The sequence below is a fragment of the Manis javanica genome, chromosome 2 (genome assembly GCF_040802235.1).
Source record: "Manis javanica isolate MJ-LG chromosome 2, MJ_LKY, whole genome shotgun sequence".
NCBI classification, from domain to species: Eukaryota; Metazoa; Chordata; class Mammalia; order Pholidota; family Manidae; genus Manis; species Manis javanica.
The window spans coordinates 168104385-168130765 of record NC_133157.1 but is presented as its reverse complement, the minus strand read 5'-3'; the positions used below and the strand labels follow the sequence as shown (position 1 = coordinate 168130765).

General features: G+C 38.7%; 1 protein-coding gene across 1 annotated transcript; it reads right to left on the bottom strand.

Annotated features, from left to right (window-relative positions):
- Positions 1-131: 131 nt before the first annotated feature.
- On the bottom strand, positions 132-26381 carry CHMP4C (charged multivesicular body protein 4C). The gene is made up of 5 exons (XM_017667457.3): positions 26039-26381; positions 6256-6433; positions 4056-4170; positions 1249-1414; positions 132-1066 (listed from the first exon to the last, which is right to left on the bottom strand). The coding sequence occupies exons 1-5, from the start codon at positions 26226-26228 to the stop codon at positions 1002-1004; spliced, it is 714 nt and encodes a 237-aa protein (XP_017522946.3). The 5' UTR covers positions 26229-26381; the 3' UTR covers positions 132-1001.

Below are 26381 nucleotides of genomic sequence, written 5' to 3'. Positions count from 1 at the left end.
CGCGAAGCAAATGTAAGGAATACTAGAACATTTCATATAATGACATTTGTCATTTTATGGCCCCTGACATATTATGGGCAATACATAATTTTGAAATTTACTTTCATTTAAAAGTAATTATGGACAAAATATTATTCAAGACATACTTTTAATCACCTATATTTTTATCTATTTACAAGGAATATGCTGTAAAAGGTAAATAAATGTACAAGAGAAAACAAAACAGAGAAGAACGTTCATTCACACATTTAGCACGCTGAAACCATAACAGCATCATAATGGCCTGGGAGTGTTAACGTAGTTCCCTAAGTGGCTAAATTACACCCAGGAGATTCTTGCTCAGCAGTGTGAGCTGTTAGTGCTTTCAGACATTTTAGGAAATGGAAGTACTGCCCCATTCCAAGCTTAATTGGCATAATAAATGACAATTAAAGCTCCTTTAAGATTTTAAACTGCAAAACTCAAGTAAACCTATTTATGTATAGACTCAAACAAGACTCTTCAACATGAAGTCTCCCATACAAGAGACCCTGTATTTGCATTATGGGTTACATACCTCCCAACACAGATACATGCAGCAAACTTGCATCCACAAAGAAAAGAAAGTGATTTTCCCCAGCTGTCCTAAATGCATGACTCTTAAGTGGCCTGTAAAATATTCTATGTTTTATATGTTAATAGAATCCAGTTTGCTTTCCACAAATATACAGAAAGCACCACTACGTGCCAAGACTGGAAATACAGTAGTGAACAAGGTAGAATGTCCCCTCCCAAGAGGATGGAGGGACCCTCCAAGATGCCACCAGGAAGTCCCTTTCCATCCCTGATTCTATGTCTACATATGACTCCATTTTTAACTTTCACATATGAAGCTTAAAAGACAATTACTCATCCAATGTAAATATAAAACAGGACCTTTGTTAACTCCTGAAACTGGAAACATTTTTTTTCTGTCTTATGTACAAATCATCAATTTAGGTGTCAAAAAATTCCATTTTAGTTTAAGTAGCCCAAGTTGCTAACTGTTTGATATCATCATCCTCTTCTTCTGTCCTCCTGGAAGATGCTAGAAAACAAAATGGATAAAAATTAGTAATTGGTAACATTCATACTTTCAGCACAGAAACCAGGTATGAATTATGTATAAAAAGGTATATATTTAAAAAATAAGAAATAGGTGCCAAAAGGGATAGGCCTGGCTACTATTTTTAGCAACTCCCTGACAGGTACCAGAGGTGGGGAACAGACCTGCTTGGGCTCGATGGGCAGTGGAGGCTGTGCTCGGAATTCTACTTGGCATTCTAGCTGGCTGTGCTGGGAGGGAGGTGGAAGGCACATTTGGAAGTCGAGTATTTGTCATCTTCTTATTTAATTCTTCCTGCTCCAATTCTTCAAGTTCTGCCATCAACTCATCCTGAACATATGAGAAAGAAAAAATTATGGAGTTAGTGGTTCGAGAAGTGGGTTTCCTCAAACACAATCATAAGAACATCTGCTACCCAATTGATATGTGAGAATCCAGTGAGATGGAATATTTATTTTAAGACTAAGTCTTTTTTGCAACACTGAGCAATGATTAAAAAATGAGTATTTTGGTTGCACAAATTTGTTGTAGTTAATCTTATAATACTCAGTAAACAGTTACTCAAGTAATTTGTGACAGCTGAATATATTACCTCCACAGTTTCTAGGAAATTTGCACCTTGTCTGTCATTTTTCCAATGTCTTTTCTTTTCTACTGTTAAAAACTACAAATCTGTGAAACTTTAATCAGAGGAAATAAATATTTTCATTTGGGCTAATGCTATTAAAAATAAAACAATAGGTATAGCAAAACCGTATGTATAAAAAGTAAAAAGAACCAAAGATACAATAGGTCCTTTGTTAAAGTACCAAACCCAGTACAAATCATGCTGTGCGTCTGGGTTAAGAAAAGTTCAACTCAGGGTAGGTACATTAATTTTTTCTTTTAGCAACAGTTCCAGAGAATTTGGTTTAATCGTAAACTATTCTCTGTCCAAAGAACCTTAGAGAGGCAATACGAGTTTGAGACTTGAAGCGTACAAGTTACTTTATGACAGGTTAAGAGATGACTTGCAGTAGTTCAGAGCTAACTAGCTCCATGAGTTCTCAGGTAGAATCCAGTCCCCCTGTGAGAGGTTGGAATCAAAACTAAATATCTCATCATTAGAATTCTGAGGTTGTCACCATTAGAAATGACTTAACATTCATGTTCAACCAAGGAGAAATCTTCCTTCATTCATTCATCATTGAGCAAATTTACTGAGCACTCATTCTTGGCCAGGTATTGGAACTCAGTGCTGGGGATGCAAAGTTGAATCAACAGCCCCTACATTTAAGGCGCTTGTTACTGAATGTGGGAGAAATGCACATTGAAGATTATCCTGTATTAAAATGAGAGTAGCAGTACTATAGGCCAAGAAAGAAGATATTTAAGCCAACTACAACACTTGATCAAGTCATTGTGTATCAGACGTGCAACAAGCTAAATGATGGTATCACCACTGTTAAATCCACATCATGAAAAAGAAATAAGACATGAAAGTGTATAGTACTGAGCTGTGTAAAATGGTATGGTCGATGTAGTTGTGTGCTTTATGGTTCTCCACAGGTGAAATGAATAGTGTCTTCAGAACAAATACTCTGATGTCCTATTTCTGCTCACAAAACCATGGGGGGAAAATCTAGTAAATATAGTAATGGAGCAACATGCTTTCCTACACTGAATGTGTGCCCAGATCTGTCCATTGTGCTTGATAATTAATCAACAGCACCAACAAGATATTGGTATTTTCTTTAGCATATATGATGACAGAGTAGTCATTTTCTCCATCATTTTCAGACTTCAGGCACCAAATACGTGCTTGTTCTTTGATAAAAAAGAATTTTAGAATTTAAGAAACTATAGAGATAATCTAGTGATCTAATTATTTTCTTTTTATAGATGAGAAAACTTCAGTTTCTGAAGGGACTTACACAAAGTTTAGAAATAAATGGCAGAACCCAGTCGTCCTCATGAGCCAGAGCCCTTCCCACCATGTCATAACGCACTCATCAGATCCTTGCTAGTCTAACCAGAGGTAGGCACACTTTTTCTGCAAAGGGCCAGACAGTGATATTTTAGGCTTTGCAGGCCACACATGGTCTCTGTTGCATAGTCTTCTTTGTGGCTATTGTTACTGGTGGTGGTGTTTTCTGCAATCCTTTAAACATGTGAAAACCATCTTTAGTTCACAGGCCATCCAAACACAGACTGTAGGAAGGATTGGACCTGAAAGCCATATTTTCCTAACCCCTGGTCTACACCATTTTTTAAGTTGTTGACACCCAACTGTCATTTCCTAGGATTCCATGGAACTACTTCTTACTTATTAGGTGTATCATTTTTAATACCACATAGATATAGGAAGTCAGATTCTTTACATTGCTAATCTGAGAACTGGAAATGTTTCAAAATATGCACCAGTCCCTACTTGTGTGTGCTTTGAGTGGAACAATTGACATTCACAGTGCAGACATCACTATTATAATTATAGTCTGTATTACCGGACTGATTAATCTCAGTGGAATGCGTGTGTTAATAATGCTACTCCACATTTATTTTGTTTCATGGCCTGAGTAATAAACAGAAGCAGCCTAACCTCTAATTTTATAACTACGGCTCACAATACGTCTTTGCAAAGTGACACAGTCTGTTTTGTTTTGCCCAGATGTGCAAACACTCTATTCTTTGTAATAGGGCTATTTAGGCTTCAACCATTAAAAGTCACTAACTTTACATAATCACATGCTGTTTTTCCTTAATAGCTGGAAATTTAATTAGGGGGCTGTTTGCCAAACTATATTAATCTTTCCTTTAAATCAGCTACCAACACTTCATTTCCCACTTAAGGGAAGTACATTTTTAACAAGTAGCATTTATTCTTTAATGATACTTAAGGAATTCTTTAAGGAAACCTGCCTTGCTATATATGGTAGGAAGCTATCCTTTTTAGTGGCCATAATAACTCCATTCTTTACATTGTGCTACCCACCTCATCAAAGTCGTCACCAAATCCAACCCGTTGAGAAAATGCTTCTGAGATTTCTTGGGCAATATCCTGTTGCTCTGTGATCTCTTGCATCAAATCATCTATTTTATTCAGATCCCTGAGAAATAATATTTTGTTGAAATATTTTAGAATTTTATTTTAAAATTATGAATTTAGGTATGATCCCATCTGAAAAATGAGCCAATTTCATACAATCATTCAGTTATTGCAGTAGAGTAACAACAATTCCTGGCAATAATATTTATCAACCCTAAGAACAATCTGCATTTCAAAAAATCCTGCATATACACATATATTTAAAATATTAAATAAGTAGCCATTACATTTGGGAGTCACTAGAGAGCAAATTATTTTAAAAGTAAAAATATTTGTAGCCCCATTTTGAAATTTCGACTGGTAGGGCTATGCAAAATTTAAATATATGCTGCTTTGTATCAGCTCTGCAGGAAATGGTGCCATGAAGCACCAGGGACCCCCTGATGAAGACAGGCTGTGGCTGCTCTCTGACAGCAGCCTTTTCTAGAAAATGAGCTCTGGAACTAGAGATCTGTTTTCTAGAATGCTTAGTAGCTGAGATCCTGGCTCCTGGGGGGCTTTCCCACAGCTGCTGATGCCCTGATTTCCCATAGCTACTGATTCTGGGCCCAGGACAGGCAGTGCTTCAAAGCCCGTTTCTGACACCTGAGGCCCACTGGCCCCCAACCACCAGCCCAAGCAGTCAGGTCTGAATGCCAGGATCTGGGCTGCTTCTCTAGACTCTGTCTCTGAATCATTCCTCCAACCCTGAAACTAGGTCAAATTGATACTAGGGAAGTGACAATTTTCCCCATTATTAAATAACCCAAATACTGAAATTTGGATTCCAATGGAATAAATCTTTCATAAGTTTCCCAGACTCTTCATATGGGAAAATCTGAGTATTTTGACATAATTTCATCTATTAATCAGAAAGAATACTTTTACCAGCCCTTTACTGCCCTTTGTTTCCAATTCTTACAATTATATTTATAACAAATACATGAGGAATTTTTTTATGAAAAGAAGTCTGAGAAAGGTACAGCTGAAGTTTGGTCCTAGGAGTGAATTTTTCTCAAAAGGAATACAATGAGATGATGCTGCTAAACTACTCAGAAAGAAAGGCTATGATTTTGTGATGCATTTTAGCAGCCCCCTTACAGCAATGAGAGTGGATTTGACTCTGATAATGAATCTAATGATCTTTCTGAAGCTGTCAAAATGACAGCTGATTGTCCACCAATTATCAAGGCAAGAAAATGTTATCAAAGATGTCTTCCCTGACCCCAGCCTCCCCTTCTTCCACCTTTTCCCTTCCATGGAAATGTCTCTACATCCCTCAGGTACTCATTGCTCTTGTGCATCCTTGGCCCAGACTTCATTATCACATTTAATCTTAGGAAAGGATTATGTCCCAGTCATTGATTCCAGTGTGAATGCAAAGCAAATTGTCACCAGTCCCACTACACTGTGAATATTGATTATTGTTTACTTTGTGCCAAGACCCACACTAAGTGCATTAGATCAAGTATCTCACTGAACCTCACAATACCACATGAGGTAAGTACTATTATTATCTCCAATTCCCAGATGAGGAAACTGAATTGGGGACAGGCCAAGTAATTTGACTAAGGACAGTCAACAGCAGAGCTGGGATTACAACCCAAACACTCTGACCCACAACTCCATGGTCAGAGTTATTATTCTAGGTCAATGCTTCTCAAACACTGGTTAGTACCAGAACCACCTGGGGAATTTGTTTAAAACTAAAACGGCTCCATCTCTCCCATGCTTCCAGGAGCCAGGGTGTCTGTGCTCTCTTTAGTAGTTTTCTGGGTGAAGTTTGAAAACCACTATAGTTCTAACACCCTCACAGATGTTGACATCAAAGCCTCTTAGAAATTATCGAATGAATGTATTTATAGGTGGAGTGTCAGATAAACAGAGTGGAGACTGGAAAACATTAAGGGCAAAATGAATTGCTTCTTTTTTACATGGTCTTTTTCTTTTGCTACGATAACTTCTCATCTTTCTCTGAGGGAGCATTCCATTCCAGTATGTCAAAGAGCCTCATGTGATTTAAGCCCATTCCTGCCAAATGCATCACACAGTCCCATACATTCCACTGAGGGAATTTATGCTGCAGAGGGAGCCCAAAGCCACTCACATGTTTTCGTGAACTGTTTTCATTGCCTTTGCCGCAAAGCCCATGTTCTTTAACACCTCGGTGTTGGTGTGTGAGTTTTCCAGGGCTTCTCTCTGGAACTCGATGGTGGACAGTGTGCCATCAATCTGTGTGAGCTGCTTCTCAAACCTCTTCTTTCTCTTCAGTGCCTGCAATGCCGCTAAATATGGGAGAAGCCACATTTATGAGGAAAGAGCATAAGTCATTTAGTCAAGAAACATTTGCTCAACACTAGCTATGGCTCAGCCTTACTGATACCTGCAGATGAAGAGGATACCAAATAAAGCTGAGAAGCTTAAGGGTAACACCTGCCCCTTCAATCTCTGGCACCAATAACCGCTCCCCCAAACTTTCTATTATTCTTTTCTTTCAAAGATCTGACAAGTAAGTGTACAAGCATGGAAAGCTACTTTTCATATTACATAAATTACACCATGGAAGTATTCCTGTCAATATATAGGATTTTAGAAGAAAGATAAAGATAAGAGTAAAAATCAAGCAATAAAAAAATAAAACTTTAGGGGAAGGACCTTAATCACTGCCTATTCTAGCCCAATTTCCTCATTTCAAATACAAGTTGACTGAGATTCAGAGAAGGTATGTGACTTGCTTGAAGATAGACAGTGAGTGGCAGGTGGAAGCAAAACCTAGGATGTCTAGCTGCATGCCTTGGTCTGAAATGATTATGAGATGGTCAGCAAGGTTACATCTGACCATGAGCAGCCATGAAATCAACACTGCTAGAGCTGTCTTCAAGGATCCGATGGCATGCTGGTGACAGAGAAGAGTGTTGCCTTCAGAGAAACAATATCTGAATGCCCCCCATTACCTCTTTAGCAAGATAACTTCATCTGCTTCATTCAGAAATCACAAAATTTAACAAGAGTCTTTTTGACTATGGTGCTTGGAATCCCCCTCCCCCTGGAAAAAAGGCCCTAAAATGTGAGTTTTGACAAGACATTTAGGGTGAGTTGCAGGAAAAGAGCAGCAGCAGAATGTTTGCACAATAAGTAAATGAAATTTTCAAAAGAATGCAAATAGTTTATGGTTTCGAGTGAAACATTTAAGTTATTGCAGAGATTTCTAGAGAAAAATCTCTTCTAAATCTGTTTTGGTCAGTTTCTTCTTATAATTCTAACATATTTGATTTTTTTTCTTCCACTAATTTTACTTGGTGCACAGAGACTCACTGTCATTATACTTTCTTGTTGGATTTTATTGGTGATCAATATGAAATATTACTCTGTCCCATTTAATCCTTTTTGCCTTAAATTCTGCTTTGTTTTACATTAAATATTCTAGCTTTCTGGTTACAATTTGCCTGGAATAATTTTGTGGGGACCTCTACTTCAAAATTGTTTTTTATTTTCTCTTTTTTTGGTATGCCCAGTACCGAGAGCATATATGTGGATATTTAGTTTGTGTGACCGTTTTGAACCCATTCAGATAGTCTGTACCTTGTAAGATGTTAACTCATCTTATTTATTGTGATAACTGGTATATTTTTTAATATGGTCTTTTTATTGTCATCTTTTTGTATTTTCTGTTTATTACACCTTTTGTTTTCTTTTTGTTTTTTTTCTTTATGTAGATTGATCAAATCTTCTTTTTGAAAATTTAAACACCATGATTTAACAGCACATATGCTTTATTTATAGAACAGTTCTTATGTTTAACCTCTCCTTTAGGAAAGAACTAAAACCATTTTTTTTTTAATCATCTGGCATAAAGGTCTTTCTATAATATCACACTGTAGAGGCTCATTATATTAATGACTAGAGCTGTGTGAGGGTTTTCTCTCCCACACAGAAGAATGGCCAATTGACCCTCTGTGCTAACACTCTGCATGTGGGTCCATATCTACTGCTACTTTTATCACACTGTATTGTACAAAACTGGTGCTCAATGCTTTGTGTACACTATGTGATTATGTCATTAAGTCTCACAAAACTCCATGAACAGATACTATGATTGGCCTATTTTACAAAAGATCAAATGAATGTGTACTACATGAATGTTTGATAATTCTATGCACATAGTGCAATGACAGCATGGTGTAACAGAAAAAGTATGGCCTTCAAGGCCAGAGCATGAATCCTTCTTCCACGACTTAACAGATGTGTACTCTTGGGGAAATCTCTTCCCTTCTTTGAGCTTCAGTTTGCTGTTCTGGAAATGGGGAGATAATGCCCATGAGGCTGGGTGATTTTTTTTAAAAATTAGTAATAGTATATGGAAGATACCTTATACAGTCCCTAAGCATGGTAGGGACTTACCAACTAGATATTATTAGTAGTAATAATGATTTATATATTCATTAATTAATGAGATTGTATATCTTATTTCTGAGACCACTGAGCAATAAGTTACCTGTTTTTTCCCCATAACTCACCATAATAGGAATATAATATTATAAAACAGTTCTACATTTCAATAAATGCAGTACATAATTCTATTCAGTAGAGTATCCTCAGAAGTTAAACTCCAAGTTCACATGTCCACCCAACATACCCAGAAATGGAATGTGCAAAGTATGTCTCCTCCCTATCTTGCCAGGCTGGTTCAGTGCCTATAGTTATTTAGAACCTAACTGGTACCCATTGACCCGAAAACATTTTTCTTGAGAAATTTTTTTAAGTTCTCCCTTTAAAAATATGCCTTGTTTTTAGATTACTTTCTGAGAATCATGAAGTACAGTTTGGGATGAGGCTCTAGAGTCACTAGACCTGCATTTTAATCTGCCTCTTCCAACTAATAACTGTGGGAGATGACCTTGGTGTGTGACCTTAACTCTTCTTCAGTGATGTTTCCTCACTTAAGCAATAATTAATTATATATATGTATAATTAATAATAATAACAACAATAATATCTAGAACACAACAATAGAACATTGACTCTGGAGTCAATTTGCCTACGTTCAGATCTAGGCTCCAGCTCTCCCTAGGTATGTGGCCTTCACAGAAGTTGCTTACCGGAAAATGGGATAACTCATTTGGTTGTTGGGAATTAAATGAAATAACATAAAGTATCTAGTGCAATGTCTGACACATAGTGAAGGATTACTAAGTATTAAGTATCTTTCTCCTCCTCATCATCACCTCTTTCAAAGGGCTTTCAGAACCGTGTGGTGGGAGCCACATGGTATAAAGCCCAACCTTGCAAATGTTTGTTATTAGTAAGTTCTGACTTTGACACATTTTAAATACTTCTATTAATTTATGGCTTCTGCCCTTTGAAGTATTTGGGAGAAATTTGAAAATTCACCAAGAGTTTAGATCTCAATTTACACTCGAATTCCCACACCACAAACTACAGAGTGGCCTACACCAGGGTCCTAAACACAGGAGAACAGGCAGGTAATGACAGTAAGTGAAGCAGAGAGAGATTAAGGAGAAAGACCATCTTTTTTTTTCTCACCTATGAGAAAGAAAGACACAGAGGAATATCTCTCTACTATAACAATAAAAAAATAGCGCAAGAGTGACAATAATAGCTGTACACATTGGCCCCAGTATCAGGGAGTCAGCAGGAAAAAGTGGGGATACACTGGTGACCAGGCAGGCATGAGCCTGATCTAGTGGAAGCAACACTGCTGAGCTCCAGTCCACCATGGCCATGCAGACTGCAGGCCAGCCATCCATGTGTGCAAAAGCAGGAAGAAATATGGATTTTTTTCATACAAAATCCCCTAAATTTAAAGTCTGATTTACATTTTTCAAAAAACCTTGTGTGGGGAGACAAGATGGCGGCATGGGTAGAGCAGTGGAAATTGCCTCCCAAAACCATATAAATTTTTGAAAATTCAACAAATACGACTATCCCTAAAAGAGAGACCAGAAGATACAGGACAACAGCCAGGCTACATCTACACCTGTTAGAACCCAAGCACCTCACGAAGGGGGTAAGATACAAGCCGTGGCCCAGCAGGACCCGAGTGCCCCACACCCCAGCTCCCGGCGGGAGGAGAGGAGTCGGAGCGGGAGGGAGAGGGAGCCCAGGACTACACCCAGCCCCAGCCATCCACACTGGAGCGAAGACACACAGTGCGTGGGGTGCATGATACTAGGGAAACGGGACAGTAAAACCTGTGAGTGGGTCCGGGCAGCCGGCGCCCTGGGACAAAGAAAAGCAAGTACTTTTCGAAAGACTTAAAGGGACAGGGACCCCACAGCTGGATGGAAACGTCCCGGGACACTTAGCCCAGCAGCTGGGAATCCTGGGGAACTCCGGGCGCCCTAGCCCTCTGGGAGGCAGTGCAGCTTGGAGGCCCCTCACGGAGATAAACAGCCTCCCACCCGTTTCCCCTCCTACACAGCTCCACCATAGTGGAGCAGCTGCCTGAGGCTGGCCATGCCCACAGCAGCAGGGCAGAGATTCTTCCACAGTGGCCAGGCAAGAATTAGAAACCCCATCTGTGCACAGCTGTCCAGCACAAGCCGCTAGGGGTCGCCATTCTCCCAGGAGAGGAATGCCACAAACCAGCAAAAATGGATGTTCTTCCAGCTGACACATGTACCAGCTCCTCAAAATGACGTTGATCACCATGAAAAGGCAGAAGAATTTGATACAGACCACACTAACCCACACATCCTCCCATGAGAAGAAATCTGAGGAGATAGACCTAACGAATCTCCCTGAAAAAGAATTCAAAATAAAGGTCATAACCATGCTAAAAGAGCTGCAGAGAAATATGCAAGAGCTAAGGGATGATGTCCAGAAGGAGATTACAGAAATGAAACAATCTCTGGAAGGATTTATAAGCAGAATGGATAAGATGCAAGAAGCCATTGATGGAACAGAAACCAGAGAACAGGAACGCATAGAAGCTGACAGAGAGAGAGATAAAAGGATCTCCAGGAACGAAACAATACTAAGAGAACTATGTGACCAATCTAAAAGGAACAATATCAATATTATAGGGGTACCAGAAGAAGAAGAGAGAGGAAAAGGGATAGAAAGTGTCTTTGAAGAAATAATTGCTGAAAACTTCCCCAAACTGGGGGAGGAAATAATCGAACAGACCATGGAAATACACAGAACCCCCAACAGAAAGGATCCAAGGAGGACAACACCAAGACACATAATAATTAAAATGGCAAAGATCAAGGACAAGGACAGAGTTTTAAAGGCAGCTAGAGAGAGGAAAAAGGTCACCTATAAAGGAAAATCCATCAGGCTATCATCAGATTTCTCAACAGAAACCATTCAGGCCGGAAGAGAATGGCATGATATATTTAGTGCAAAGAAACAGAAGGGCCTTGAACCAAGAATACTGTATCCAGCACAATTATCATTTAAATATGAAGGAGGGATTAAACAATTTCCAGAAAGCAAAAGTTGAGGGAATTTGCCTCCCACAAAACACCTCTACAGGGTATTTTAGAGGGACTGCTCTAGATGGGAGCACTGCTAAGGCTAAATAGATGTCACCAGAGAAAAAAAATCATAGCAAAGAAAGCAAACCAACCAAATACTAACTAAAGGCAAAAAATTAAATCAGCTACCCACAAAAGCAGTTAAAGGAAACACAAAAGAGCACAGAATAAAACACCCAACATATAAAGAATGGAGGAGGAGGACTAAGAAGGGAGAGAAATGAAGAATCACCAGACAGTGTCTATAATAGCTCAATAAGTGAGTTAAGTTAGGCAGTAAGATACTAAAGAAGCTAACCTTGAACCTTTAGTAACCACAAATCTAAAGCCTGCAATGGCAATAAGTACATATCTTTCAATAATCACCCTAAATGTAAATGGAATGAATGAACCAATCAAAAGACACAGAGTAATAGATAGGATAAAAAAGCAAGCCCCATCTATATACTGCATACAAGAGACCCACCTCAAACCCAAAGACATGCACAGATTAAAAGTTAAGGAATGAAAAAGATATTCCATGCAAACAACAGGGAGAAAAAAGCAGGTGCTGCAGTACTAGTATCAGACAAAATGGACTTCAAAACAAAGAAAATAACAAGAGATAAAGAAAGACATTACATAATGATAAAGGGCTCCGTCCTACAAGAGGATATAACCATTATAAATATATATGCACCCAACACAGGACCACCAGCATATGTGAAACAAATACTAACAGAACTAAAGGAGGAAATAGAATGCAATGCATTCATTTTAGGAGACTTCAACACACCACTCACTCCAAAGGATAGATCCACTGGACAGAAAATAAGTAAGGACACAGAGGCACTGAACAACACACTACAACAGATGGACCTAATAGACATCTATAAAACTCTACATCCAAAAGCAACAGGAAGCACATTCTTCTCAAGTGCATATGGAACATTCTCCAGAATACACCACATACTAGGCCACAAAAAGAGCCTCAGTAAATTCCAAAAGATTGAAATCCTACCAACCAACTTTTCAGACCATGAAGGTATAAAACTGGAAATAAATTGTACAAAGAAAGCAAAAAGGCTCACAAACACATGGAGACTTAACAACATGCTCCTAAATAATCAATGGATCAACGACCAAATTAAAATGGAGATCCAGCAATATATGGAAACAAATGACAACAACAACACAAAGCCCCAACTTCTGTGGGATGCAGTAAATGCAGTCTTAAGAGGAAAGTATATAGCAATCCAGGCATATTTAAAGAAGGAAGAACAATCCCTAAAGAATAGTCTAATGTCACAATTATTGAAATTGGAAAAAGAATAACAAATGAGGCCTAAAGTCAGCAGAAGGAGGGATATAATAAAGATCAGAGAAGAAATAAATAAAATTGAGAAGAATAAACAATAGAAAAAATAAATGAAACCAAGAGCTGGTTCTTTGAGAAAATAAACAAAATAAATAAGCCTCTAGCCAGACTTATTAAGAGAAAAGGAGAATCAAAACACATCAACAGAATCAGAAACGAGAAAGGAAACATCAGGACGGACCCCACAGAAATACAAAGAATTATTAGAGAGTACTATGAAAACCTATATGCTAATAAGCTGGAAAACCTAGAAGAAATGGACAACTTCTTAGAAAAATACAACCTTCCAAGATTGACCAAGGAAGAAACACAAAATCTAAACAGACCAATTACCAGCAACGAAATTGAAGTGGTAATCAAAAAACTACCCAGGAACAAAACCCCCGGGCCAGATGGATTTACTTCGGAATTTTATCAGACATACAGAGAAGACATAATACCCATTTTCCTTAAAGTTTTCCAAAAAATAGAAGAGGAGGGAATACTCCCAAACTCATTGTCTGAAGCCAAAATTACCCTAATACCAAAACCAGGCAAAGACCCCACCAAAAAAGAAAATTACAGACCAATATCCCTGATGAACGTAGATGCAAAAACACTCAACAAAATATTAGCAAACCGAATTCAAAAATACATCAAAAGGATCTTACACCATGACTAAGTGGGATTCATCACAGGGATGCAAGGATGGTACAACATTCAAAAATTCATCAACATCATCCACCACATAAACAAAAAGAAGACAAAAACCACATGATCATCTCCACAGATGCTGAAAAAGCATTCGACAAAATTCAACATCCATTCGTAATAAAAACTCTCAGCAAAATGGGTATACAGGGCAAGTACCTCAACATAATAAAGGCCATATATGATAAACCCACAGCCAACATCATACTGAACAGCGAGAAGCTGAAAGCTTTTCCTCTGTGATCAGGAATAAGAAAGGGATGCCCACTCTCCCTACTGTTATTCAGCCTAGTACTGGAGGTCCTAGCCACGGCAATTAGACAAAACAAAGAAATACAACCAATCCAAATTGGTAAAGAAGAAGTTAAACTGTCACTATTTGCATATGACATGATACTGTACATAAAAAGCCCTAAAGACTCCATTCCAAATCTACTACAACTGATATCGGAATACAGCAAAGTTGCAGGATACAAAATTAACACACAGAAATCTGTGGCTTTCCTATACACTAACAATGAACTAATAGAGAAATCAGGAAAACATTTCCATTCACAATAGCATCAAAAAGAATAAAATACCTAGGAATAAACCTAACCAAGGAAGTGAAAGACCTAAACCCTGAAAACTATAAGACACTCTTAAGAGAAATTAAAGAGGTCACTAACAAATGGAAACTCATCCCATGCTCTTGGCTAGGAAGAATTAATATCGTCAAAATGGCCATCCTGCCCAAAGCAATATACATATTTGATGCAATCCCTATCAAATTACCAACAATATTCTTCAATGAACTAGAACAAATAGTTCAAAATTTCATATGTAAACACCAAAGACCCAGAATAGCCAAAGCAATTCTAAGAAGGAAGAATAAAGTGTGTGTGTGGGGGGGATATCGCTCCCCAACTTCAAGCTCTATTACAAAGCCACAATAATCAAGACAATTTGGTACTGGCACAAGAACAGAACCACAGACCAGTGGAACAGAATAGAGACTCCAGACATTAATTCAAACATATATGGTCAAGTAATTGTACGTCCATGATAAAGGACCCATGGACATACAATGGGGAAATGACAGTCTCTTCAACAGATTGTGCTGGCAAAACTGGACAGCTACATGTAAGAGAATGAAACTGGATCACTGTCTAACCCCATACACAAAAGTAAATTCGAAATGGATCAAAGACCTGAATGTAAGTCATGAAACAATAAAACTCTTAGAAAAAAACAGGCAAAAATCTCTCGGACATAAACATGAGTGACTTCTTCATGAACATATCTCCCCGGGCAAGGGAAACAAAAGCAAAAATGAACAAGTGGGACTATATCACTATATCAAGCTAAAAAGCTTCTGTACAGCAAAGGACACCATCAATAGAACAAAAAGGCACCCTACAGTATGGGAGAATATATTCGAAAATGACAGATCTGATAAAGGGTTGACATCCAAAATATATAAAGAGCTCATGCATGTCAATAAACAAAAAGCAAATAATCCAATTAAAAAATGGGCAGAGGAGCTGAACAGACAGTTCTCCAAAGAAGAAATTCAGATGGCCAACAGACACATGAAAAGATGCTCCACATCACTAGTCATCAGAGAAATGCAAATTAAAACCACAATGAGATATCACTTCACATCAGTAAGGATTGGCACCATCCAAAACACAAACAACAACACACATTGGTGAGGTTGTGGAGAAAGGGGAACCCTCCTACACTGCTGGTGGGAATGTAAATTGGTCCAACCATTGTGAAAAGCAGTAGGGAGGCTCCTCAAAAAGCTAAAAATAAAAATACCATTTGACCCAGGAATTCCACCTCTAGGAATTTACCCTAAGAATGCAGCAGCCCAGTTTGAAAAAGACAGATGCACCCCTATGTTTATCGCAGCACTATTTACAATAGCCAAGAAATGGAAGCAACCTAAGTGTCCATCAGTAGATGAATGGATAAAGAAGATGTGGTACATATACACAATGGAGTATTATTCAGCCATAAGAAGAAAACAAATCCTACCATTTGCAACAACATGGATGGAGCTGGAGGGTATTATTCTCAGTGAAATAAGCCTGGCAGAGAAAGACAAGTATCAAGTTATTTCACTAATATGTCGAGTATAAGAATAAAGAAAAACTGAAGGAATAGAACAGCAGCAGACTCGCAGTACCCAAGAATGGACTAACAGTTACAAAGGGAAAGGGATTAGGGAGAATGGGTGGGAAGGAAGGGATAAAGGCAGGGAAAAAGAAAGGGGGTATTACGATTAGCATGTATAATTAGCATGTGGGGGTCATGGGGAGGGCTGTGCAACACAGAGAAGACAAGTAGTGATTCTACAGCATCTTACTACGCTGATGGACAGTGACTGTAATGGAATGTGGGGGCAGGGGTACTTGGTGAAGGGGGGAGCCTAGTAAACATAATGTCCTTCATGTAATTGTAGATTAATGATAACAAAATTAAAATAATAATAAAATAAAATAAAAAACCTTGTGTGCACAAACCAGTGATCTCTGCATGGCTGGATCTGACCCTCAGAAACCTGACACTTCTTGCTGCTTCTGCCTGGTGTGGTAGCTACTCCCAAACACTAAGACCAGAGGCTTCTGTTCCAAAAAGCCAGGAAGTATATCTCAGGAGTCTCCACATGAGCTATTTCTCACAGGAAATGGTGATGCCAGAGACCCACCATAACTTGGACAGACTTTTCTTTTGTTTTCTAATAAACAGTTTGGGAAAGAAACAGCTGTATTTTTGCAAGACATGCCACAAATGCTGCAAATCAAGCTTTGCTCCTCTTTGGCAAAGGAGGACACTTTTAGAGCCATGTAACTTAACCTGTGTAGAAGGTGCAATTCAATCTTCCAAACTCCTGTATGTGCTTTTAAGCAGCTGGTGAAACCTGGACAACATTCTTTGTAAAACAAAGGAATCTACTGTATTCCTCTGTGTGGTGGAGAAACAGCCAAGGGTTTTGTCTCCCTCCATAACAGTGATGTTGTTCAGCAGTGGAGCTGCAGAACTGTGTCCTGTTTGTACTGCTCCCAAGGGGTACAGGATAAGCCCATACTACAGCCCACTGAGGATAGGGACTTAAATTTAAGAATTACCTGCCTGAACCTAAATTCAGCTGGCCAGTAAGCAACTTCACTACATTGCCCGAGGAGAAGGCTTTCATCATCTATGAAAAATAACTTAAAATAGCAGAAGACAGTTGCCATTTCATTGCTGATATAATGTATAGGTCAATCCCTCGCCTAAAGATCAGTCTGCTGTTCTTCAATCATCAGGGTGTATAAGTGTGTGCACTGTTAATCCATGAGTTGGCAAAAAAGGAAGAAGCTTTTAGGAACCATTATATCTAGTGACTATAGACGAACTGTTTGTGAAATGTGAAACTGCATTATGACAGCTCTTCCCTCTCCCAGGAATGGATGACCTCCAGAGAAGGCCTAAGGATGAAGCTCAGGGGAGTAATCCTAGAGAGTGTTCAAGATACATGTGTCAGCCATAACTGGTTATGTCCTCTTTTGCCTTTCAACTGGGAAGTCTCATAATCATGCTGTTTTATTTGAAAAACTTTAATGTAAGTCCTGTTCTTACTCAGACGCAAATTACTTCATTAATTAAACCACACCATCTATTTATGGCACCTAACTAAGCATCATCACGAGCATTTTGCAAACTCAATAAATATAAAGTGTTTCTGTTCAAAGACACAGGTTAGATTGGAAACACCTGGGGAAATACTAGAAAATTCTAACCATCATTTGTCCAAGGTGACCCTGTTCAGAACTTCCCTGGCCTTCTTCATTTAAAAAAATATATATCTTTTATTCATTCATTTCAATCATTCCACAATATGTACTGAAGATCTTCCACACACCCAGCACTGTTTGGCCCTGCTGGGACAAAGAAATAAGGCTACAGTCTCAGAGGAGGCAAAATATGAAATGGGCATTCAATCACTTATTCATCTCTCAACAGCATTATTGAGCATCTACTACTTTACAGGACCTGCCCATGGATACTAACCTGTGTAAGTTACATCTTTCACCTCAAGTACCAGAGGAGACACAGAAGAGAATAACAAAACAGATATACAAGGTACAGTGGGCACACAGAGGAGTGTATAAGCTCTCTCTGGAGGGTAAGGGAAGGATTTACAGAGGAGGAGACGTAGATGAAGCCAGAGTGACTGTCTACACACATACTACAATGCTCTGCTCAGTAAGGAATATGAATGATAAAAGGTACTACACAAAGTATTGCTTCCAGCCCCTGACTCTCTTCCCCTACTGCAAATCTCCTACTCAGCAATGCAAAGTTTCTGGCTGAGATATAGTAGAAACCAGGAATAAACCTGTATATATTTATATGTATGCATATGTATATATATGTATTGTATTTATATGCATATCTGCATATGTATAAATGTGTGCATGTGTGATAAAGCCCTATTTTCTTGTAAACAAGTATTGTTTAATTGTTAATACTTGTATTAATAATAATTGTTAATAATACTTGTAAACAAGTATTCCTCGTTCATATGATGCACCAATATTTCCTACTACTATGCTGGTGGCTTGCAGGTGCTCCTGAGCACTAACAAGCCATATCCCTAGGGCCCCTTTCAGGTCTCACTGTCTTTGACTCTATGACTTTTCTCTTGAGATCCTGTGATCAGCAAATCTACAGAAATATATAGCACCTATCATCAAGGTGACTATTATTACTGGAAAATTTTTAAGAATAGGTTTACCTTGAAATTGGTGATGAACTGCATTATTATTTAATTTTTCATGTCTAAGTGGGAGAACAATACTTAACAAATGGAGATAGATTACATGAATACATTTTCAAACTGCTCATAAAATGACAAAATAGGCTCTTGCATGTGTGATCCTTAAAATATATATAAATTGGTTTAACATAATCATAATTATTTTCTTGCTACACTTAACACAGCAGAAGTTTTGAGTTAGAATAATACCTTTGTTCAAACTCCAAGGTTATACAGACTTTCACTTACATGTATTAAATGTGGCAAGAATTGGTAATGGAAATAGCACTGCTCACTGAGAAAGGCCTGCTGAACAATGTTATTACTATAGCAGATAAGACACCCCATATGACTATGTAGCATAAAACACTATGTGAAAGAACCCAAAGAAATTCATGTTTCAATGGAGAATAGAATGTCCAAAGTGCTTGCTAAATATGTGGCTGCATAATTTTATTCCTCTGAGTTTACGTGTAAGCCAGATGTAAAACTATGAACTTTATTTTGTTTAAGCTAGATGGTTGACATTAAATTTTAGGTTTTAAATAATGAACTTATAAAAGGATTCCCAACTTTTACCAGAGAATAATCAACTTTCCTTTCCTGTAATTTTAAAATGACCATTCTTGTTTGCTTCCATCTTTGGATTTGTTTTGTTTTAAGGGTAGCAATAGCAGTGTTGCTGTTTAAATCACTAGATTGCTAGACTGAGTAAGAGGTGATGGAAGTTGTACAGAGCACATGACAGTGGAGATGTCCTCTCACTAGAAATACCTGCAAGTTAGAAATATCTGGGAAAAGGGCTTAGCAAGCAGGTTGAAAGACCAATGGTTCAGGTTTAAAGGCTCCTACTGCTTTAAAGCATGACCACACAAACTTTGGACTAAGTCCTAAATATTTCCAATAAGTAATTCCCTATCAGCATCACTGGTTTGAGACAAGGGATCAACTCTGGTACAGAAAAATCAGTTGTTCAGGATATGGCCTCCTATTTGTTTTATATTTATTCCAGACTCTTGCTTTTTTGTTCCTGCACATGTTTAAGCCAACTGTGTATTTGTCAGAACTTCCCTTAAATGATAAAAAAAAAAAAGTAGGAGAAACTAAAATTATCAGTATGTATTAAAAGTTCTGGATAGTTTACTAAGGCAGACATCTTAAGTATCTGTGATAACCCTGTCCCTTAAAAGTACAAGTAGATTCACATGTACTTAAGCATATTTTAAAAAATGAATACCCAAACAGATCATTCATATGCTTTCCAAACCTGATCTCCACAAGCAAAGAATCTAAGCTAAAAAGAACCCTCAGTATTAGGTCTCTTGTCTTATATCTCATTGGTTAGAGTATCATGTGTTTTTCTTAATGTTTTCTTGAAATCTGATCTAAGTAAGTTGTCCTAAGTACTGAGACATACAAGTAATACCAAGTCCATCTGAGGGCAAGCTCACAGTAAGCTCCAGCCATCGTTTTTTAAAACTATAATTCACATGACTTTGGCATAATCATGTGATTATGCCACAAACAATAATTTATTGTTACTAATAAATTCTCTACCTTACTGTGGTTAATTCAAGAAACTGCAGAATAGTGTAAATTAAAGAAAATTATATTCTTTGCTTAATATAATTATTTCCAAAATGTTGTGCCTATTATCCAGCTCTGTGGAACTTCGAATGAAGAAGGAGAATGAGTGTTCCAAAATTTATAATACTGCTCCAAATTCATGAAGAAAAAAACCAAACTAGATGTAATGTTACATAACACAAGAAATAGTACTAATGACCCTTCTAGAGGTAGCTACATGTCAACAAACTGTCAAAATCTGTGCAACAGATACTTGAAAGAATGATTCTAGAACAGAAACACCCTACAGTCCAGTTTCTGAGGAATTAGAAAAACAATGATAACCAGGAGCCACTAGAAGCTCATAAAGATGAAACGTACCAAACTGACTCACAGGCTTCTTTTCTTTTGGTTATTAGATGCTGAGTCAAGGAAGAACCATAGACCACCCACTGGCCATCTAACCTTCTGCAAATCAGAATCACCCAGAAATCTTTCCGTACCACAGTCCTGAACCTTATCCCAGACTTATTGAAACTGAGTCTTCTGGTGTGACATTTTAAAAAGCTCTCCAGTGGCATCTGATGAAACTAACACACTATCAATTCACAGCCAGCATTTGTGCAACAGGTGTGTGAATATAGTTTGGTTTTAATAATATAATTCACAAGGCATATTGAGGCACTGTCTGGGAAGAGAGATGTTAGAGAAATAAGATGATATGGAGTAGAAATGTAGGTCAGGTATATTCACAGCCAGATGAATAACTGAACTCATTAAGTGTTGATCCATCAAACTGGTCTTCATGAGTTAGGTGCATCTTAAGTGAAACATTGTTGCTATCATGCAGAAGTTATCCCAGAATGAAGTCTTTACAGGCATGCCATGAGGCTCTGTTCTTGGTTCTGTCTTATTCAGTGTATTTTAACAAAGACTGACAGCAACAAAAAAGACTGCTAATTATATTTGTGACCAATTCCACTAAAAGAAAGAGCTCTCTCTATAAGACAATAAAGTTAGAATTTTAAAAATCTTTATTAAGACAACTGAAAATGAGATGATATTTAATAAAAACCAATGTAAAATGCTGACTGTAAACTCAACATGCTAATTTAAATAAGGGGAGAAGGTAAACCTGGTTGGGATTTTTAACTCTCTTAGAACACTATAGGGGAATAGCACCTGAAAAAGCATGTGCAAACTGAGGTAGTATTAGCAGAACAAAATTGGTAACCAGCCAGGGCACTGTGTGCTGGTCAGTAGTACCTAAGTGAGTGAGTGAGGTTGTATACTCACTCATTTAGCACTATGACAGCTATAATAAAAGAGCACACTTAAGAGCCCAGGGAGGTCCCAACACTGGGCTCAAAGGGGAAAGGGAGGTAGTGGGAAAGCAAGGTGTTTTTTAACTATAGCTTAAGTGAATAAGGTTTCCAGGGCTGGGTCAAATGTTTTAGGTCCCCCCACCCTCGGATGAAAGCCTAGGAGAGCTCCTGAAGGGGGCGAGGGAAGCTGGTATTGGGGGAGATTGAGGGAGGGTCACATTTCCATTCATCTATCTTTTCCAGAAGAGAGAGCAGTTGACTGGAGAGGGAGACCTGGCCCAGATCTTGGTTGTTAATGACCCAGAAATAAACTCTTTTCCAGGGTTCCAGAATACACAGAGAGTGAGAAAAAACAACCAGATAATTGGAAGCAAAGAAGAATGCTTCATTATGGTACCTGGTTGTAATTTGAATACTGAGAACTCTGAGACCCCTTCGGAAGGCCTGAGGAGTCAAGTCAGCACCATATGAACTTCCCGAAAGAAAATAAATTCAGGTGGTTAATGAGGACCTGTCAGAAGCTCTGGAAATGATTCCTTGGAAGTAAACAGAGGGGGAGGGGGAGAGATATTTATCATCCTGTCATTTGAGTGATGATGGATGAAGGGAGAAAATAGGAATGGTAAGAAAGAAAACAGAGTACAGAGTAGTGGCTTCCAGTTTAACAGCTCACTGAATAATAGATCATAGGTGCTCAGACTGTAGTGGGCATTGACTTACATGTGTTCCGGATTCTACACTCAACTTATTACATGAGAATATTTAGGAGGTACTTGTGAGTGTATACTTTCACAACCATCCTGAAGGAATTCTGATGCAGGCAGTCTGAGGGCCACATTTTGAGAAACTCTTTAAAGAAAGGAGGTCATCAGGTAAATGATATCTCCCCAAGGGGAACTTCCATCCATCAGGGTCCTACAGTGTAGGTCTGTCTCACATTACCTGAGCCACTGTGCTTTTGCTCTCACTACTTTGGCATTCAATCAGCTGATACAAATGTGGTTCTCCTTACACAGTAGTCCTTCTGCCCCCCATTGTCTGAGATTGCAGAATTTAGCACTATGACAGCTATAATAAAAGAGCACACTTAAGAGCCCAGGGAGGTCCCAACACTGAGCTAAACAAATGGGACTCTGCACATCCTCTGACTCTAAGGAAGACCAAGTCTGCACTGTGACTCTGAAAGTACATCCACCCTTGCCAAAAAACAGCCCAGGCTTCAAAGGAGCCACTTGTTCAAATAGAAGACTCTCTGCCTTGGGTTCTCATTCACCAAACAGACACCTGACAAAAGGTGGAATGGTCTCAGCACCATGTTTTCTCTTGAATCATGTGTAATAATACTGAGTAGGGATTGTGGCCAATTTCACTTCCTCCTACTGTCAACCTTTCATCTCTATCAGCCCAAGTTCTCAATAACCTGAGGCCTACTGAAAATCCACCTCAGCCAATTATATCAGAATCTTTGGGGGTGGGACCCAGGCATGAAGGTGACTATACAGCCAAGATGGAAAGCTGCTCTATATGACAGAGCTCAGAGAAGTACAAAAAATTAAGTGATAAGTAAGAAGTTTGTTTTTCCATAAAGTAGATTATTAGCTATAAAGCAGGAATAATCTGAATAAACTGCATTAGAGAAACTCTGACCTCCTTAACGGTTTTAACCAAATTATAAGTCTTGCTCCAACTGCTAATCTTTGAGATCAACAGGGCCCTGAATATCATGGCTATTCCAAAACCATTTTGGTGGTGCACATTCAGGTTCTTTCTGGTACATTACGGTAAGAACCTAAGAAGCCTGAGGTAAGAAGAATTAGCCACCCCTCTACAACTGTACTATGAGATACAATGAAAGCAAGCTTCAGACCAAATTCTGCATAAACACTTATTAAACAAACATACATTGGCAAATAGGCAAAAACAGGCTGTCAGCTTGTTCCATGAGCTGAGTGAAGTCCCAGTTCTGTGTCCTTTCAGGTGCTCCAATACACCTTGGATGAAAGGTTCATTGAGGGCAGATGGCAACATTCCCTGGCAGGGGACTGTGCCCTGCAGTAAGTGGACTGGGTTGGAAGTCCATCTGAACCAAGGACTGGACACTGCCCTTATCTGAAATCAAGCCTCAGGTACTAGCCTACTGTTTAGCTATATACCTGGTAGGTCCCTTTAACCTGTTCTTACATGGGCAGCAAGGAAGTGTCTAAACTATTTCACTTAGTCCACATATTTAGAATACCTATCATTTCACAGAAGAGATGCTGCTTCCATTATTCTAATTTGCAAGTTACTCATTTCACCATAAAACCTGTTGTTGACATTCAGAATACTGTCGAAGCTTCTACTGTACAGAAAGGTCATTGAAGAATTTGTAGTGGTCAAGAGTGTGGCCCTTTCTAATATAATGCTATCAGTCCCTTTACCAGTATTGGTTTTTTTTCACCCCCTCCCTCACCTCCCCTCTACTAGTATTCTGGACAGCATGCTAGCTGACCAACCATGTCTAAAAGTAAAACTTTAACTGAACATACATTATGTCATCTGATTATAATATAAATTACAGCCATCCCAGCACTGATATTGTGTAGCACAAGGCCCATTTAGTATTAAGTATATTGGGCCTTACTATACTATGTGTAAAAATATTTCTTAGTGGTTAATGGAAAACAGTAACTATGTGTATATGAATTTGGCTGGTTTTTTTGGAATATGCTGATATTGACAGGGCTTTCAATGCATGGGCTTGTGATTGAATTCTTTCCACAGTTTAGATTACAGATGATCACATGCTAACTGGCCTCTTCCTAATATGAGAGCAACTGTAAAAGCAGGCCTTGGTTAACAGCAGTGAAGTTCCCAAGGATAAATGACAAAGAATAAATAAATGGCTTTTCTAACACCAATTGGTTATTTGTACATAATAGTTGCACCAGTAACTTCTCTGATTTAAGAAAGACTGATTCACCTAATTAATGTTATCTTTAATTTTTTTCTTTAGTGTCTTTATAATACACTTTAGCGCATCTCCAATTGGAGAACATTTGTGAAAGTAACAAGTTAAACCTATATTATTTTACATGTTTGTCTTCTGAAAGCAAATCTAATTTTTACCACTTCCTAGAAGCAGATATACAATTTTTCAGATGTTTTAAATCAATGCTTACTGAGCAACTGCTGTAAAGCTCTATACAGCCCCAAAAGATGACAAAACAAACAAAAAACCCTTGACAAACATTAAGCAAATATCAAGTGTGCATATCAAACTACAGAGGATGGGCAACTGAACAGAACAACTAATGACTCTTTAGCAAGCCAGAATGGCATGGTCTTGCTTTACAAATGGCCAATTAATAAATTCCCAAAATATTTTCAGACATAAAGTAAAAACAGAAACCAGAACTTAATGCTAAAGCAAGCTATTATGTGAACAAAAGTTACACACAGTAGCAGAGAAAAATGAAACGACCTTTTTATTGTTGGTATTAAGTGGGCACACATATATCGGGCACATTTTATGGGAAGTGACAGAGTTTCCAAGGTCAGCTCCAGAAGACGTTATTCCTCTCCTGGTTAAACAATGGCAGTTTGGGAGAACTAAATCTTCCCAAGGCTTCAATATGGCTAAAGAAGCCTGACTTGAGGATACAAGTTCAGGGTTTGGTGGTGAGCAAAGTACTGTATTGACATTTCTACTTCTGGGTCTGCCATTGCAAGACCACTTCTATTCTAATGTTTTTAGAAAAGCAAATCACCTCAGCTTCTCAATGGGTTTTTATGTGTCACGGTGCTGTTTAGATCTGTTCTCTATAAAGAGAGCTGAAGAAACCATTAACTCTGGCAAAACACGAACGGTTCAAAGTGTGACAGGAGCACCAAGAGTTATTACCGGCTCAAAGTCCCCTGTGTGTGGTAAAAGACAATGATAGGAAGTTTCGTATTTAATTCTCTGACTTTTTTTTTTGTATATCTCAACTGCACAAGTTAACTGAAGTCTTCAACGGCTGAGGAGCAAGGTGAACCAGAACATTCTAGAATATACCTCTCTGAAGAGTTGCATGCAAGTTAAAATGTGTGATTCAAGAAAACGATATTTAGTGCTGGGGTCAGCAGGGCTGTATACTAGGGTGAGGCAAGCCAAGAGAAAAATTTAAAGGGATGTCAAAAAGTCAGTAATCAACATAAAATAATATTTTAATGCAGTTTTAAAATTCAAAATTAATGCAAAAAAGTCCATGATGCACAAAAAAAAGTTTAAAAAACTTATGTTACAAAAAGAAGTGCCCCACATAAAGACATAAGAGCCAGAGACAAAAGAAAAAAAAAAAGATCAGTAACACTGATCTTGTTCTCATTTAGTACTTTGATACTTTTCTCATCATAGATTTTTTGCATTAATTCTGAGGGCTTTTTTATGCAAAATATTGCATAAAAATACTCCGTTGATTACTGAAATTTTGGGCTCCCTCTAACATTTTGCCATCCAGGCGTGTGCCTTGCTCAGGTCACTCCAGTCTCGGCGTTGGGGTCAATACCAGTTCCTAGAAAGACTGTGGGAGCAAATCTGGCCTCCTGGGAGACAGGTGCTGTGGGCCCGACTGGCCCCAAAGAAGGGGCTGCAGGTGGGAGAGTGAGAGCTCACGCCTGGTACCAGACCCCGAGCCTACCTCGCTTATTCTGCGTGCCATGCTTCTTGGCCAGGGCGAGTTCTTTCTGTATTCGACTTTCCAGGTAGTCTTGTTTCTTGCCCAGCATTTCCTCAGTCTCCCGTAGTCGGGCCAGGGCCTCCTGGGGGCTGGGAGCAGCTCGGCTCTTAGAAGAGCCTCCCCCTTTAAAGAACTTGCCCAACTTGCTCATGGCTGTGGAGTCGAGGGGCAAGCGGGCCGCGCCTGGGGAACAGATGAGAGAGAGCGTTCTCTGGTCTCGGGGGCTCAGACCTGAAGGCAGCTCCTGGGAATCAACAAGTCGCCAGCGGCAGGTGACACACACACCTGGGCATTTCCTGGAGGC